The sequence below is a fragment of the Salvelinus namaycush genome, chromosome 4 (genome assembly GCF_016432855.1).
Source record: "Salvelinus namaycush isolate Seneca chromosome 4, SaNama_1.0, whole genome shotgun sequence".
NCBI lineage: Eukaryota > Metazoa > Chordata > Actinopteri > Salmoniformes > Salmonidae > Salvelinus > Salvelinus namaycush.
This window is the reverse complement of record NC_052310.1, coordinates 49032557-49047417: the sequence shown is the minus strand read 5'-3', so window position 1 is coordinate 49047417 and position 14861 is coordinate 49032557. Positions and strand designations below refer to the sequence as shown.

General features: G+C 41.4%; 1 protein-coding gene across 2 annotated transcripts in view; it reads left to right on the top strand.

Annotated features, from left to right (window-relative positions):
- The window catches only part of rgs7a (regulator of G protein signaling 7a), a 101117-nt gene that overhangs the window by 62930 nt on the left and 23326 nt on the right, over positions 1-14861 (top strand). For both annotated transcript variants that reach the window (XM_038991948.1, XM_038991949.1), the window contains exons 2-6: positions 1147-1243; positions 6116-6166; positions 9448-9554; positions 10160-10211; positions 11393-11457. In XM_038991948.1, coding sequence (XP_038847876.1) covers positions 1147-1243; positions 6116-6166; positions 9448-9554; positions 10160-10211; positions 11393-11457 — 372 coding nt within the window. The remainder of the gene's footprint in view (positions 1-1146; positions 1244-6115; positions 6167-9447; positions 9555-10159; positions 10212-11392; positions 11458-14861) is intronic.

Here is a 14861-nt window from a genome sequence, read left to right as displayed (position 1 = left end):
CTCAATTAGCCCGACCAACCTGTCACGATCGTCGTATGGTGGAAGAGAGGAGGACCAAAGCGCAGCGTGGTTAGAATACATTCTTCTCGTTTAATGACACGAAACGAAGAACACTTTACAAACTAAACAAAACAACAAACCGACGAACGTGAAGCTATATAAACAATGTGCTAACATGCAACATAGACATAGACAATAACCCACGAAATACCCAATGAATATGGCTGCCTAAATATGGTTCCCAATCAGAGACAATGATCAACAGCTGCCCCTAATTGAGAATCAATCTAGGCAGCCATAGACATACAAACACCTATACTAGACACTGCCCCATAAACATACAAAACCCCTAGACAATACAAAACACATACATCCCCCATGTCACACCCTGACCTAACTAAAATAATAAAGAAAACAAAGATAACTAAGGCCAGGGCGTGACACAACCGGACTATTGGCTACCCGGACTATCTGCATTGTGTCCCGCCACCCACCACCCGCCAACCCCTCTTTTACGCTACTGCTACTCTCTGTTTATCATATATGCATAGTCACATTAACCATGCCTACATGTACATACTACCTCAATCAGCTCGACTAACCGGTGCTCTATATAGCCTCGCTACTGTTATTTTTCACTGTCTTTTTTAACTGTTTTTATTTCTTTACTCATCTAATACCTTTTTTTTTTTACTTACAAATTGCACTGTTGGTTAGAGCCTGTAAGTAAGCATTTCACTGTAAGGTCTACACCTGTTGTATTCGGGGCGCACGCGGCAAATACACTTTGATTTGATGTCACATTTCTTTTAGGTTTTAGCTCAAAGGTGTGATTTTATTCATCACCGTTTTTGTGACATTTGGTTCTGTCCTGTTTGTTTTAAGACACGTAGGATGGGGAAACATTAGGCAGAAACTTTGCTGTAAGAGTTGATAAACTCAATTAGCACTAATCCAATAACATAGACTGACATTGATATGAGAAGTGTCTCTGCTGCAAATATCCAACCCAGATCTGTGTCACAGAGGCCATTCAGAACTCAGTAAGACACCACTCCCTCTTTTTCAGCCTCTTTCCTCAGTCTCTCCTCCAGACAATAATAATGCTATGTTATCTTAAATAATGTCTTCTCTCATTTCTTCCAGATGGAGGACGTAATAGCGCGCATGCAGGATGAGAAGAATGGAATTCCTATCCGCACTGTGAAAAGTTTTTTATCCAAGATTCCAAGTGTTTTTTCAGGTAAAAGTCTTGATTTAACTAGCTTTTGTGCAAATACATGGAGTATACCAAACATTAGGAACACCTTGAGTTGCATGGTGGACCATTCTTGATACACAAGGGAAGCTGTTGAGGTTGAATAATCCAGCAGCGCTGCAGTTCTTGACACAAACTGGTGCACATGGCACCTACTACCATACCCTGTTCAAGGGCACTTCGATTGTCTTATCCCATTCACCCTCTGAATGGCACACATACACATCCATGTCTCACTTGTCTCAAGGCTTAAAAGTCCTTTAACCTGTCTCCTCCCCGTCATCTACACTGATTGAAGTGGCTTTAACAAGTGACATCAATAAGGGATCATAGCTTTCACCTGGACTCACCTAGTCAGTCGATGTCATAGAAAGAGCAGGTGTTCTTAATGTTTTGTATACTCAGTGTATATTGAAATGGTAATGCCAGGTAATAAGGACTTTTGGATTCTGACTGACTTGGAGAGCCGTCGGTGGTTCTGAAAACTAATTTACGTAAACCAGAGAGTAGACAGAATAATGTTGCAGGGAACTGTCCAGAGTTCTGAAAAGGTTGAGCAACAAAAACTCAAAACTAAAAACAATGCTTATGGAAATTTGAAAGGCTAGATAGCATTATAAATGTGGCTTGTTCTCTATAACACCTTATTCAAAAGTGGTATGCTTATTCCCTTTGCAGTACTGCAAACAACAGATATGATCTGGAATCGGCCAGGGTCTCTCTTAGTTGTCATTATTCATTATACAACGGGTGGGTCTAATCCTGAATGCTGATTGGTTGAAAGCGCATTCCAGCCGGTGTCTATTTCACAAGTTACCACCGGCTAAATCTATGACGTTAAAATGCTTATTTACTTTGTCAATCTGACTGCGCAATCCACTGTTTCATCAGCCCAGTCAGGCTGAGATCAAGTTATAAACTTGATCTCCACTATAAAATGCATCGAGACATTATCTCACATTTCTTTCAGAATAACATTTAGTTTTCAACAGCGGAGATTTGTATAAACTTTGTTGTCTGGCTCTCCGACATTTGTCACATTGTTTCAATATTCAAATTCGATCTCCAAGTGTCCCATTGTAATGCACGTGTAGGAGTCGGATGTCGGGATGAGACAGAGAAGCAGGCAGTGTTTCTCAGCCAGTCGAAATCATGAATCAGCTGGCATCATTTTTATGGATATATACAAAGAAATGTAAATTGAAAAAGTGTCAAACGAAACATGTGCAGCTAGTTTGCAGTCCTTCCGGCGTCAGTTTGAATTTATTGTGTTAGCTGTGTTGTTGGCTAGCTCCTCTGAACAACACTGTCCTAATGAGAGAGCACATTCTCTATGCCAGGCGAAATTGTGCCTCATTAGCTCATTGTTATGGATGTATCCAAATAAATGTCACTAGAAAACAAATGCAGCTACTGTTGTTATTCTGTCTGCACTGTTTGACGTGACTAAGTTAGCCGTAGTTGGCTAGCAAGGAAAAGAAAGTTGCCAGCCAGAATGGCAATGAAACATTTAGAATGAACAACTGAGTCGTGTCAATAGATACAGAACAAAAAGACTGAATGACTGGGTTGCGTCTCTGGCAAACGAACAAATAGAACGAACAACCAGCCGGCTTGGGTAGCAAACCTAGATTTGTTTCGGGATTATATCTTGTGGAAGGATGAAATAGTATGAATTAATTCATAAAAATAATGTTTTTAATGAACATCTGTCAACCATTATTTGAATATGTTGGTAACCCGTTGTAACAAAATGATAATGCCCTCAAAGGCGGTGTTTGGAGGATATATTGGCACGGTTTGGCGGCCCTCGACTTCATCTCAGGCCTAACAACACCCGTGCCAATATATCCTCCAAACAGCGGCTTCTCAGGCATTATAAATTAAGTATGTCACTAGTGACTTTCCCCAGAGTATACAAACAGAACAGTTGATGTAATGCGAGTAGGGTTCCTGGAACAGTAAAGTACTCCGGGGCCAAGATGACTAAATGAATAGCACAGCCACATGATGAATGGATGAGCTGTTCTGTTCATTCTTATTCAGTGTTGCTCAGCATTCGGTTAAAATGAAGTGCCCTCTATTTAGTAATAGCCACAGTTCAATAGTGTGTTAATTGAGACACACATACTCTCCTCCAGATTTATTTGGACAGTGAAGCTACATATTTTAAACATGGCTCTATACTCCAGCATTTTGGATTTAAGTACAGAATGTCACCTTTTATTTGAGGGTATTTTCATACATACGGGTAACTGCCAAAATAAAGCAAATACTTGTGTAAATGAGGGATACAAAGTATGTTGAAAGCAGCTGCTTCCACACAGGTGTGGTTCCTGAGTTAATTAAGCAATTAACATCCCATCTTGCTTATTGTCATGTATAAAAATTCCCAGTTGGCCATTATTTTGGCTACCATGGCCAGAAGAAGAGATATCAGTGACTTTGAAAGAGGGGTCTCAAAGGAGCAAATCAAATCAAATGTTATTTGTCACATGCTTTGTAAACTCACACTGAAATGCTTACTTACAGGTAATTTTCCAACAATACTTACTTACTGACTTTATTGCCCCATGGGGAAATTTTGTTGCAGTGTCATGTACACACTTAAAGTGGCGTTTAAATACAAAACAAAATTGACAATATAACTTTCATAACAGTTACATACCAATAAAACATTTTTAAAAAAGACTAGCCTGCTGGCCTTACTGAGTCGATAGGAACATTAGCCCGAGTTATTTAGGAGGGATTTCACACCTGGCACAAATGATTGTCTAATTGTGTTTTTCCTGCCGAGGGGTGCCCTATACCTGCACCCAGAGGGGAGTAGTTCCAAGTCTGGGTACAGGGGGTGGCTTGGGTCTAATGCAGAGTTCAATATAAAAAACAATAACATTGAAATAGTGACACGAGGAATAAATACAAAATGAATAAAGAGTAACAATAACGAGTCAAAATAACATAGCTACAGTATATACAGGGAGTACCAATACCAAGTCGATGTACAGGGTATGATGTAATTGAGGAAGCTATGTACATACAGTATCAATCAAAAGTTTGGACACACCTACTCATTCCAGGGTTTTTCTTTATTTTTACTATTTTCTACATTGTAGTATAATAGTGAAGACATCAAAACTATGAAATATCACATATAGTAAGAATCATGTAACCAAAAAAGTGTTAAACAAATCAAAATATATTTGAGATTCTTCAAAGTAGCCACCCTTTGCCTTGATGACAGCTTTGCACACTCTTGGCATTCTCTCAACCAGCTTCACCTGGAAATAAATAAAATAAAAATGTCTTACTTTGTTGTAGTTAATAAATCTAATGTGAATAGATCTTCAGCTGGCAGGCAGACACTGGAATACGTTTTTGAGTGACAGAATTATGGCTTTGCATATGCGCTTTGTTGTGTTTTTTGTGTTGAATCTTTTTATGATTTTTTATATAACTACAACATTTACTTGAGAGAAATGTGAACAATTTAAACATCTTCGGATGTTTAAAGGGACAACTACAGAATTATTTACACGAGCCAAGTGATTACTGAGCAATAGATTAACCAATGGAAGTTTAAAAGATAATTAACAAAATGTTAATAATTAAAACAAAAATGAAATCAAGTCCAGTTCAGAACTATTGCCTTTTTGAGTGTACTTTGGAGATGGCAGACCAATTTCGTGACAAAAAAAAACTCTGCAAAAAGTACTGAAGGACATCAATTACTTAACTTACATATATTGCCTTGTTGTTCGGTAACACTGATGTACTGCAGATAAGATGTCTCATTGAGTGTAGGTGACTCTTCAGCATTACACTATACACTGAGTATACAAAACATTAAGAACACCTGCTCATTCCATAACCATAGACTGACCAGGTGAAAGCTGTGCTCCCTTATTGATGTCACTTGTATGTGACAAAACACTTCAATCAGTGTAGATGAAGGAGAGGAGACAGGTTAACGAAGGATTTTTAAGACTTGAGACAATTGAGACATGTATTGTGTATGTGTGCCATTCAGAGGGTGAATGGGCAAACAAAATATTTAACTGCCTTTTAACAGGGTATGGTAGTAGGTGCCAGGCGCATCGGTTTGTGTCAAGAACTGCAACGCTGCTGGGTTTTTCGAGCTCAACAGTTTCCCGTGCGTATCAAGAATGGTCCACCACCCAAAGGACATCCAGCCAACTTGACACAACTGTGGGAAGCATTGGAGTCAAAATGATCCCGCATCCTGGTGGAACGCTTTCGACACCTTGTAGAGTCCATCCCCCGATGAATTGAGGCTGTTCTGAGGGCACCTAATGTTTGGTATAATCAGTGTATATGTATTAAGGTGTCCTCCTTAGCGTTAGTTAGACAGGTTATGCCATGACTGTTCCAGCCACTCTTATCAGGGGTGTAATTTGTATTAATGGGAACAGAGTTAGGTGGTTTCTAGTGAGAGAGCTTGGGACTCTAAGGTTCTATCTGCAAAAAGATGATTCTGAGATAATTGGCTTTAACGTTCTGATTTGAATGGTGTCAGCAATTTTTATCTGGTATTCTTTTGAATTTAACAACATGCATTGGGATATTTAGAGTACTATATAGGTAGAGAACATTGAACAGAACAAGGCTATGTCAATGACTACATTTGGACAAAAATGCAGATAAAACCTTATAGTCCCAAGCTCTCGAATGGCTGTAATAAAAGCATATTTTTTTGGATTGACAATTACCCACTCACAATTGTTCTACCTGAGAGGAATTTGCATGTAATAAAGAGACTATAATTTACATCACTGTGCTAAAAGGTGCTGTACAGTATGCTTTGGGTGTATTTATGTATGTTGTTTTCCATTCCAGGTTCTGACATTGTACAGTGGATGATCAAAAACCTAAACATTGATGATCAAGGTAATGTATGCTCATTAGTGTCCTCTTATGTCTTTACTTATGTGACACTAGACATGTGAAAGAGTGAGTCATTTACAGTTATGTTACATACAACACCCTTATTCTTGAGAAGTTCCTTCCATGTTTAACATGTCCATGGCTAATTAGAATCATTGTAACATTAGTTGAAAAGTAGCCCAAAGTCAGACTTTGTTTCTCTAAAACCTCAATGCATTCGGTAGCAGTGCTTTTCTAAAGCAATTGATTTGATTATATAACCTAGTAGGTGCATGTTAGGTCACGTCACTCGAAGGGAACAACATGTTTCAAAAGGTTGGTCATTATCACTTTGCCATGGAGTGAGAGGAAGGCGGAAGGTTTTCAATGGCGGACAGAGGGAGGCAAAAGGCATAACCCATGTCACTGATTTAGAGGAGAGGGGAAGCCTTTGAGTGCTGGACAGAAAAAGAATCGGCCTGTCTTCTCTCCCTCAGGCTCCATACCGGCAAAAGTCTGTTGAGACTCTATTGTATTTCCTCGTCTACCTACCTGTTTTCAAAGCACTCAGTTAACAGCTCCACACAAGGCCTGTTCAATAAGACAAGCACAAAGAGCCCTTGCTGTGTGTGTGTGTTATCCTATGGGTACATTCTGGTGCATGCGTTGGTATGGAAAGGTCGATTCACCCGCATTAGTAATTTTATTTTCACTTTTTAAAACAAAGCTGACTCAACAGCACTCCACAAAGTGCGCATGGAGCACTGGAGAACTCTCAAAAGCACTGCAGTCAGGCTGAAATACCTGCGCCTATGCTTCAGCAGAAAACAGGTTCAGACTGAATCTCTGTTTCCTTTACTTCAAGATTGAGGAATCTCATTGCACTGTGTCGTCACTCACAAGGTCTGACAAGAGCAGGAAATTGCACAGAAACACATTTAAGCTTGAGAGAATCTTGTTTGAGGTCCCAATGGTCCTGTGAGAAAAATTTGATTACAAATGTTATAGAACACAAAAGTCCCAATACGCTCATTAGAACATTCTAGTACAGAAATGACCTCAAATTAATTATAATCTGCAGGCCAGGGTATTCACGAGGACAGTACACGGGGAGTGTCCTCAAATTGTTATTCCCTAGCTAATGGCTGAGTCACTGTAAAGGTGATTACAGGGCATACGAGTGGAGTCGGGGGGTCAAAAAGTCAGATAGCTTTACATTAGCTAGGGAATAACAATTTGAGGACACTCCCCAAGCCAGACACTCATTTCTTTTTCAGTTTAAGAAAGGATGTTTTTTATTCTCCTGCTCCATCTTTTTTCTTCTGGAGTTTAGGATATGAATCCGATTAGCCTACAAAGCAGCTATGTACCTCTTGGTTCTAGACACTTTTAACCACAGTTGGTGGATATAAATGCATACTTTAGCACTTAGGGCTATGTGCTAACAATCCATAAAGTTGTTAAAAGTTATTTTCGGGGGTGACTGGATTCGTCTTTAAGCCTGTTTGATATCCACTGTGTCTGAAGCTCTAACCAGACAGTAATATAGATGAATGTGCAAATCCTCTTTCAGAATTCCTGAATATACACTATGCAATCTGTGTAGCTTCCCAACAGAAGAGAATATCTGTCTCTTTCTTTCTGTAATTGCTTTATCTATAACAATTTTGCTGTTTTGGTTCAAAACACTGTATGCAAATTGCAGACTAAGAATCTCACACAAGCATACAATGCATAAAACATATCACACACATCCACACACAAATACACTGAAAGGGCACTCACATTTATGAGTAAGCTAAACATACACTACATGACCAAAAGTATGTGGAGACTTGCTCGTTGAACATGTCATTCCAAAATCATCGGTATTAATATGGAGTTGGTCTCCCCTATGCTGCTATAATCACTCTTCTGGGAAGGCTTTCCACTATATGTTGGAACATTGCTGCCGGGGACTTGCTTCCATTCAGCTACAAGGGCATTCGTGAGGTCGGGCACCGATGTTGGGCGATTAGGCCTGGCTTGCAGTCGGCATTCCAATTCATCCCAAAGGTGTTCGATGGGGTTGAGGTCAGTGCTCTGTGCAGGCCAGTCAAGTTTCTTCACACGGATCTCAACAAACCATTTCTGTATGGACCTCGCTTTGTGCACTGGGGCATTGTCATGCTGAAACAGGAAAGGGCCTTCCCCAAACTTTTGCCACATAGTCGGAAGCACAGAATTGTCTAGGATGTCATTGTACGCTGTAGTGTTAAGATTTCCCTTCACTGGAACTAAGGGGCCTAGCCCGAACCATGACAAACAGCCCCAGATCATTATTCCTCCTCCACCAAACTTTACGGTTAGCACTATGCATTGGGGCAGGTAGCGTTTTCCTGGCATCTGTCAAACTCAGATTTGTCCGTCGGACTGCCAGATGGTGAAGCGTGATTCATCACTCCAGAGTATGCGTTTCCACTGCTCCAGAGTTCAATGGCGGCGAGCGTTACACCACTCCAGCTGACGCTTGGCATTGTACATGGTGATCTTAGGCTTGTGTGCGGCTGCTCAGCTATTGAAACCAATTTCATGAAGCTCCCGACGAACAGTTCTTGTGCTGACGTTGCTTCCAGAGGTAGTTTGGAACTCGGTAGTCAGTGTTGCAACCGAGGACAGACTATTTTTACGCACTACACGCTTCAGCACTCTGTGGTCCCGTTCTGTGATCTTGTCTGGCTTACCACTTCGTGACTGAGCCGTTGCTGCTTCTAGACGTTTCCACTTCCCAATAACAGCTCGTACAGTTGACCGGGGCAGCTCTAGCAGGGCAGACATTTTACGAACTGAAGGTGCCACGTTGAAAGTCACTGAGCTCTTCAGTAAGGCCAATTTACTGCCAATGTTTGTCTATGGTGATTGCATGGCTGTGTACTCAATTTTTTTATACACCTGTCAGCAACGGGTGTGGCTGAAATAGCAGAATCCACTAATTTGAAAGGGTGCCCATTTTGTATGGATAGTGTATCTTTAAACATTAATGAGTGATCATTTATTAATGCATAGCTGAGTCGTACACATTCTAGATACAGAGAGACAAGGTGGAAATAGTGATAAAAATATAATGTGTTTCATTTTACATTAGGAGGGGTAGCGGATTTGGCATATGAGGTCAGATTTGCCTTTCAGGCTGTCCCTAAAGGTACTATGCTGACCTCATATGCCATACCCCGGTGGAGGGGGGAAGCGGGATGTTTAAAAGGGGACAATGGGAATATTAGGGGTGCTGTGGTGGAAAATTATATGATGTTGTTTGTGTTGTCCAGTGGAGGCCCTTCACCTAGGGACCCTGATGGCTGCCCATGGCTACTTCTTCCCTATCTCAGACCACGTACTCACACTCAAAGACGACGGCACTTTCTACAGGTTTCAGGTACAGTGAATTCATAGGCTGTATGGCTCTTATATGTTCTATAATGTACTCCTTCTTTATCTCATCCAATCCATATCAGACCACACAGGGAGGACTCAATCCATACGTCTTTGTTGAGTGCTATATCTTTTACACTTAATCCATTTATATTGCTAGATGTTTTACCGAGGCAACTAAAGTGCCTCGCTCAAGGGCCTAATGTGAATTTTAGCCAGGCGTCTCAGTTCTTAGATCAGTTCTTAGATAAAGGTGTCTCAATTCTTAGATCAGTTCTTAGATCAAGGTGTCTCAGTTCTTAGATCAGTTCTTAGATAAAGGTGTCTCAGTTCTTAGATCAAGGCGTCTCAATTCTTGGATCAGTTCTTAGATCAATGTGTCTCAGTTCTTAGAACAGTTCTTAGATCAATGTGTCTCAGTTCTTAGATCAGTTCTTAGATAAAGGTGTCTCAGTTCTTAGATCAGTTCTTAGATCAAGGTGACTCAGTTCTTAGAACAGTTCTTAGATTAATGTGTCTCAGTTCTTAGAACAGTTCTTAGATAAAGGTGTGTCAGTTCTTTAGCTGCCTCGTCCCTCACTCTTTTCTTCTTACAATCGCTCTTCTCAGACTCCCTACTTCTGGCCATCAAACTGCTGGGAGCCAGAAAATACAGACTATGGTAAGAGCCTTAGCAAAAGTGAATAGTATTACACAATGGAAGGCTGGATGGTGCATTGAATGTAACCATATATAGATAAAATAGATTTTGGGCTACTTTCAATCCGTAGCACGGAAGATACGCCTTAAAGCGTGATTGGAATTAAAATAGTATTTTTGATTGAGCCGTCATATTGAGCCGTCGTTTACCATCAATGCAGTCAGTCCCCGCAAACGCAGGAACATTGCTTTTAAATTTCAATTGCGCTTTAGCACGGATCTACAAACCTTTGGATTGAATCTAGGCACACATTTGTATAGCATCTGACATGCTGTACATTGTAGCCCAATGCTCCGGCTTAGCAGATGAAAACAGAACCATAAATGGGGGTTTAATGGAAAAGATAGGGTTATGTTAATTTGAGTCTTATTTTGTATGTGAGTTGCAAGAACCACACCAGCCATATAGCCATTTGCATCCCCAATGCAGCTCTTTGATTAATCCCTATTGTGTTGTTGAAGTGCTGATTACATGGAGGGAAATGGAGATGGGGGGGAAGGGATTGACCAGCCGAGGGAGATGTTTGATTGTGTAAACCGATAAAAGAGGAAATAAAGCTGAGTTTATTAAACACCTGTAGCACATAGCTAACACCAAGCACATTCATTTCCTCTCCTTTTGTGTTGGGGTAGGAAGACTAATGAATGAAACGGGAATAGCCATAGCATTAGGGAACCTCTAATTACTTTGTAGTAGACAACAGACTGGCATGATTGACACTTTCTAATGAATACACGTACAGGGGTAATGGAATAATGGAATCTCTACAGATGGTCAGTGTAGAGAGGGATAGAGGGTTGGAGTAATAGTGATGGAATGGGAGGGAAGGTGTTTCCATCCAAGTCCCTGTTCAATTTCACAGACGTGCTATGGTTATTGACCTGTGTAATTTACAGGCTAGTTTAGATTGGCCATTGAGTGGTTTCGGTAAACAGGTTAGGACCAGTTAAGGATTTTGTTAAGGCGCATTAACAATCCACATTGTACTCTGGTCATAGGGAATTACTTTTCCACAGGCATCTCAATGTTGTGGCCTAGTCTGCAGCTGTTGCAGGAAGGGTTTGGCAAAGTAAAACTTGATCAGCCAGCATCTGTCAACAGTAGTTTTCTCTGTTTTCTGATACGTTTGTTCTGTCTCTCAGCTGTTTACCTGTGCAAAAGAACAATGCAAAACAAAGCTCGTCTGGAGCTAGCAGATTATGAGGCGGTAAGAGGTCTTCTCTGGTTCATATCGTAATTCTCTCTTTATTATGTTAGCAGTAGAGTAATTAATATTGATATCAGCCTGATTTGTATCCTCACAGCGAAAGCCTTTTGTTCTGTTGGTGTTATTGTATTACAGTGCCTTGCAAAAGTATTCATCCCCCTTGGCGTTTTCCCTATTTTGTTGCATCACAACCTGTAATTTAAATTGATTTTTATTTGGATTTCATGTAATGGACATACACAAAATAGTCCAAATTGGTGAAGTGAAATGGAAAAAATAACTTGTTTAAAAAAAAAAAACGAAAAGTGGTTTGTGCAAATGTATTTTTTTTGCTATGAAGCCCCTAAAGATGATCTGGTTCAACCAATTACCTTCGAAATTCACATAATTAGTTAAATAAAGTCCACCTGTGTGCAATCTAAGTGTCACATGATCTGTCTTGTTATGTTCTGTTAATTACTGATGTCCCCTTTAAGAATGGAGCATCCTTGGTCATGCGCAGTGTTGTTCTATGTTATTCTGGTACTAACTGATTCCAGTAAAATGTGAAGCTCCAGTACCATTTCTTGTATTCAGAGTCTTTCTTATTATATAAATAAGTAATAAGAGCTAAGACACTACAATGGCGACGAGGATGGGATACCTGCAGTGTGCATCACGAATGCAGATGGAGCTCGTAGGAAGAGAGGAAGATTTTGACCCTGTAGCACAACAGCTAGCAAGCAGTGACGACGAGGGGAGAGCTAACGAGAACGAGGCGGCAGATCAAAGACCCGTGGAGCCGGAGGTAAAGAGAATGGCTAGCATCGGGAAAATAGATGTGTTTGAGGACACGCAAGAAAACTGGGCAACTTACATTGAACGACTGGAACAGTACTTCATTGCAAACGACATTGCTGATAACAAGAGAGTACCAGCGTTGTTGAGTTTAATTGGCCCAAAAACGTACAGTTTGCTAAGAGATCTGACTGCCCCTCTGAAGCCCTCAAATAAAACGTTCACAGAGATTGTGGAGATATTGCAAAATCACCTATCACCTAAACCACTCCTCATCGCGGAACGTTTTCGTTTCCACAAGAGAGATCAGAATGAGGGTGAGGGTGTTAGTACATATGTAGCAGAGTTGAAGAAACTGTCTGAACATTGCCAGTTTAGAGAGAACCTAAATGACACATTAAGGGATAGATTTGTTTGTGGACTGAAACATGAACACATTCAAAAACGTTTGCTCACAGAATCAGATCTCACGTTTGCAAAGGCTGTTGAAATTGCTGTGACTATGGAAATCGCGACGAAAGATGCATTTGAGTTGCAAAGTAAAAGAAATACTGACCTATCACAAACTTCCCTGCACAAGTTTTCGCGCAGCCGACAGCGCCCCCGTTTGGCCGAAAAATGCAACAGGTGTGACAGAGATGGTCACAGAGCAGAGGACTGCCGTTTCAAAGACGAAATTTGTCACAAATGCAGTAGAAGGGGGCACATTCAAAGAGCATGCAGAGCAAAATTCAGTCACAACAGGAAAACTGAGAAAATTAAAGGGTCTGTGAATGCACTAGCAGAGAACAGTGGCAGTGATTCAGATGAACGATTAATTGGTACAATGGAGTTAAACACAGTGACTTCTCCCAGCAGTAGCATAATATGGGTGACACCAGATATCGAAGGCAAACCCCTCAAAATGGAGCTGGACACAGGATCTGCAGTGTCTATAATTTCCACTACTGTCTACAATGAGCACTTCAAGGCTATCAAGCTGAAGAACACAAATGTGTTGCTGAAGACCTACTCAGGAGAGAGATTGAGCCCAATGGGGGCGTTGCAGGTCAGAGTGAGCTATGGGGGGCAAACACAGCAGTTACAGCTGTATGTGGTGCCTGGAACTGGCCCCCCATTATTTGGCAGGGAATGGCTTTCAAAAATAAAGCTGAACTGGTGTGATTTGAAAATGCTCCACACGTTCCAGTCCAAAGAGAAAGACACAGAACAAACACTGGAACACTTGCGGAAGAAATACAACACAGTTTTCAGTGATCAGATGGGAACAGTAAAAGGCTTCACAGCAAAACTTGTACTGAGAGATGACGCAACCCCAAAATTCTGCAAAGCCAGATCGGTTCCATACTCCCTGAGACCAAAGGTGGAAGCGGAAATCGATCGCTTGCAGGATACAGGGATCCTGACGAAAGTGGACAGAAGCGAATGGGCCACACCCATAGTTCCTATTGTGAAGAAAGACGGGTCTGTTAGAATGTGTGGGGACTTCAAGGTAACTGTGAATTCAATGTTGCATGTGGACCAATACCCCTTGCCACGTCTGGAGGACATCTTTGCTGCACTAGCTGGTGGGAAACACTTCAGTAAAATCGATCTGAAACAGGCTTACCTGCAGCTACCGGTTGAAGAGAGCTCCAAACAGTACCTGACAATAAACACACACAAAGGTCTATACAGGTATAACCGCCTGGTTTTTGGCATCGCATCGGCCCCAGCCATTTGGCAACGAACTATTGACCAGATTTTGCAAGGAATCCCAGGAACCCAGTGTATCCTGGATGACATGATCATAACAGGACGCACCGACAAAGAACACCTAGCTAACCTGGAAGAGGTCCTGAAAAGACTGAAAGAGTATGGTCTACAGGCAAACTTACAGAAGTGTGAGTTCTTCAAAGACAAGATTGTCTTCTGTGGACATGAAATTGACCGCAATGGATTGCACAAAACACAGGACAAAATCGAGGCAGTGGTACAGGCACCACGACCACAAAATATCACAGAAGTGCGATCTTTTGCGGGACTGATCAATTACTACAGAAGATTCCTTCCAAACCTTTCAGCAGTACTCCAGCCTCTAAATCAGCTCCTGGAAAAGAATAGGACATGGCGGTGGACAGAACAGTGTGAAAATGCATTTCTGGAGGCAAAACGGCTCATCACATCTGAACAGGTCCTGATGCATTACGACCCTGAACTGCCAGTGAAGTTGGCTTGTGATGCGTCCCCTTATGGCTTAGGGGCCGTCCTTTCACACACACTGAAAGATGGGTCAGAGAGGCCAGTTGCATTCGCGTCACGAACATTGAACGATGCAGAGAAAAACTACTCACAAATCGACAAAGAAGCACTGGCGCTAGTGTGGGGCGTCAAGAAATTCCACGCATACCTATATGGCAAGCGTTTCACACTGGTTACGGATCACCAGCCGTTGCTTTCCATTTTCAGTCCAAAGAAAGGCATTCCGGCAATGACAGCAGCCAGGTTACAGCGATACGCCTTGTTCCTTGCCAGTCATATGTATGACATTGAGTTTAAGCCGTCGTCCCTCCACACAAATGCAGATGGATTATCCAGACTGCCGTGTACAAGAGAAAGACAAAGGAGTGTGGATGCAGTGGACATTT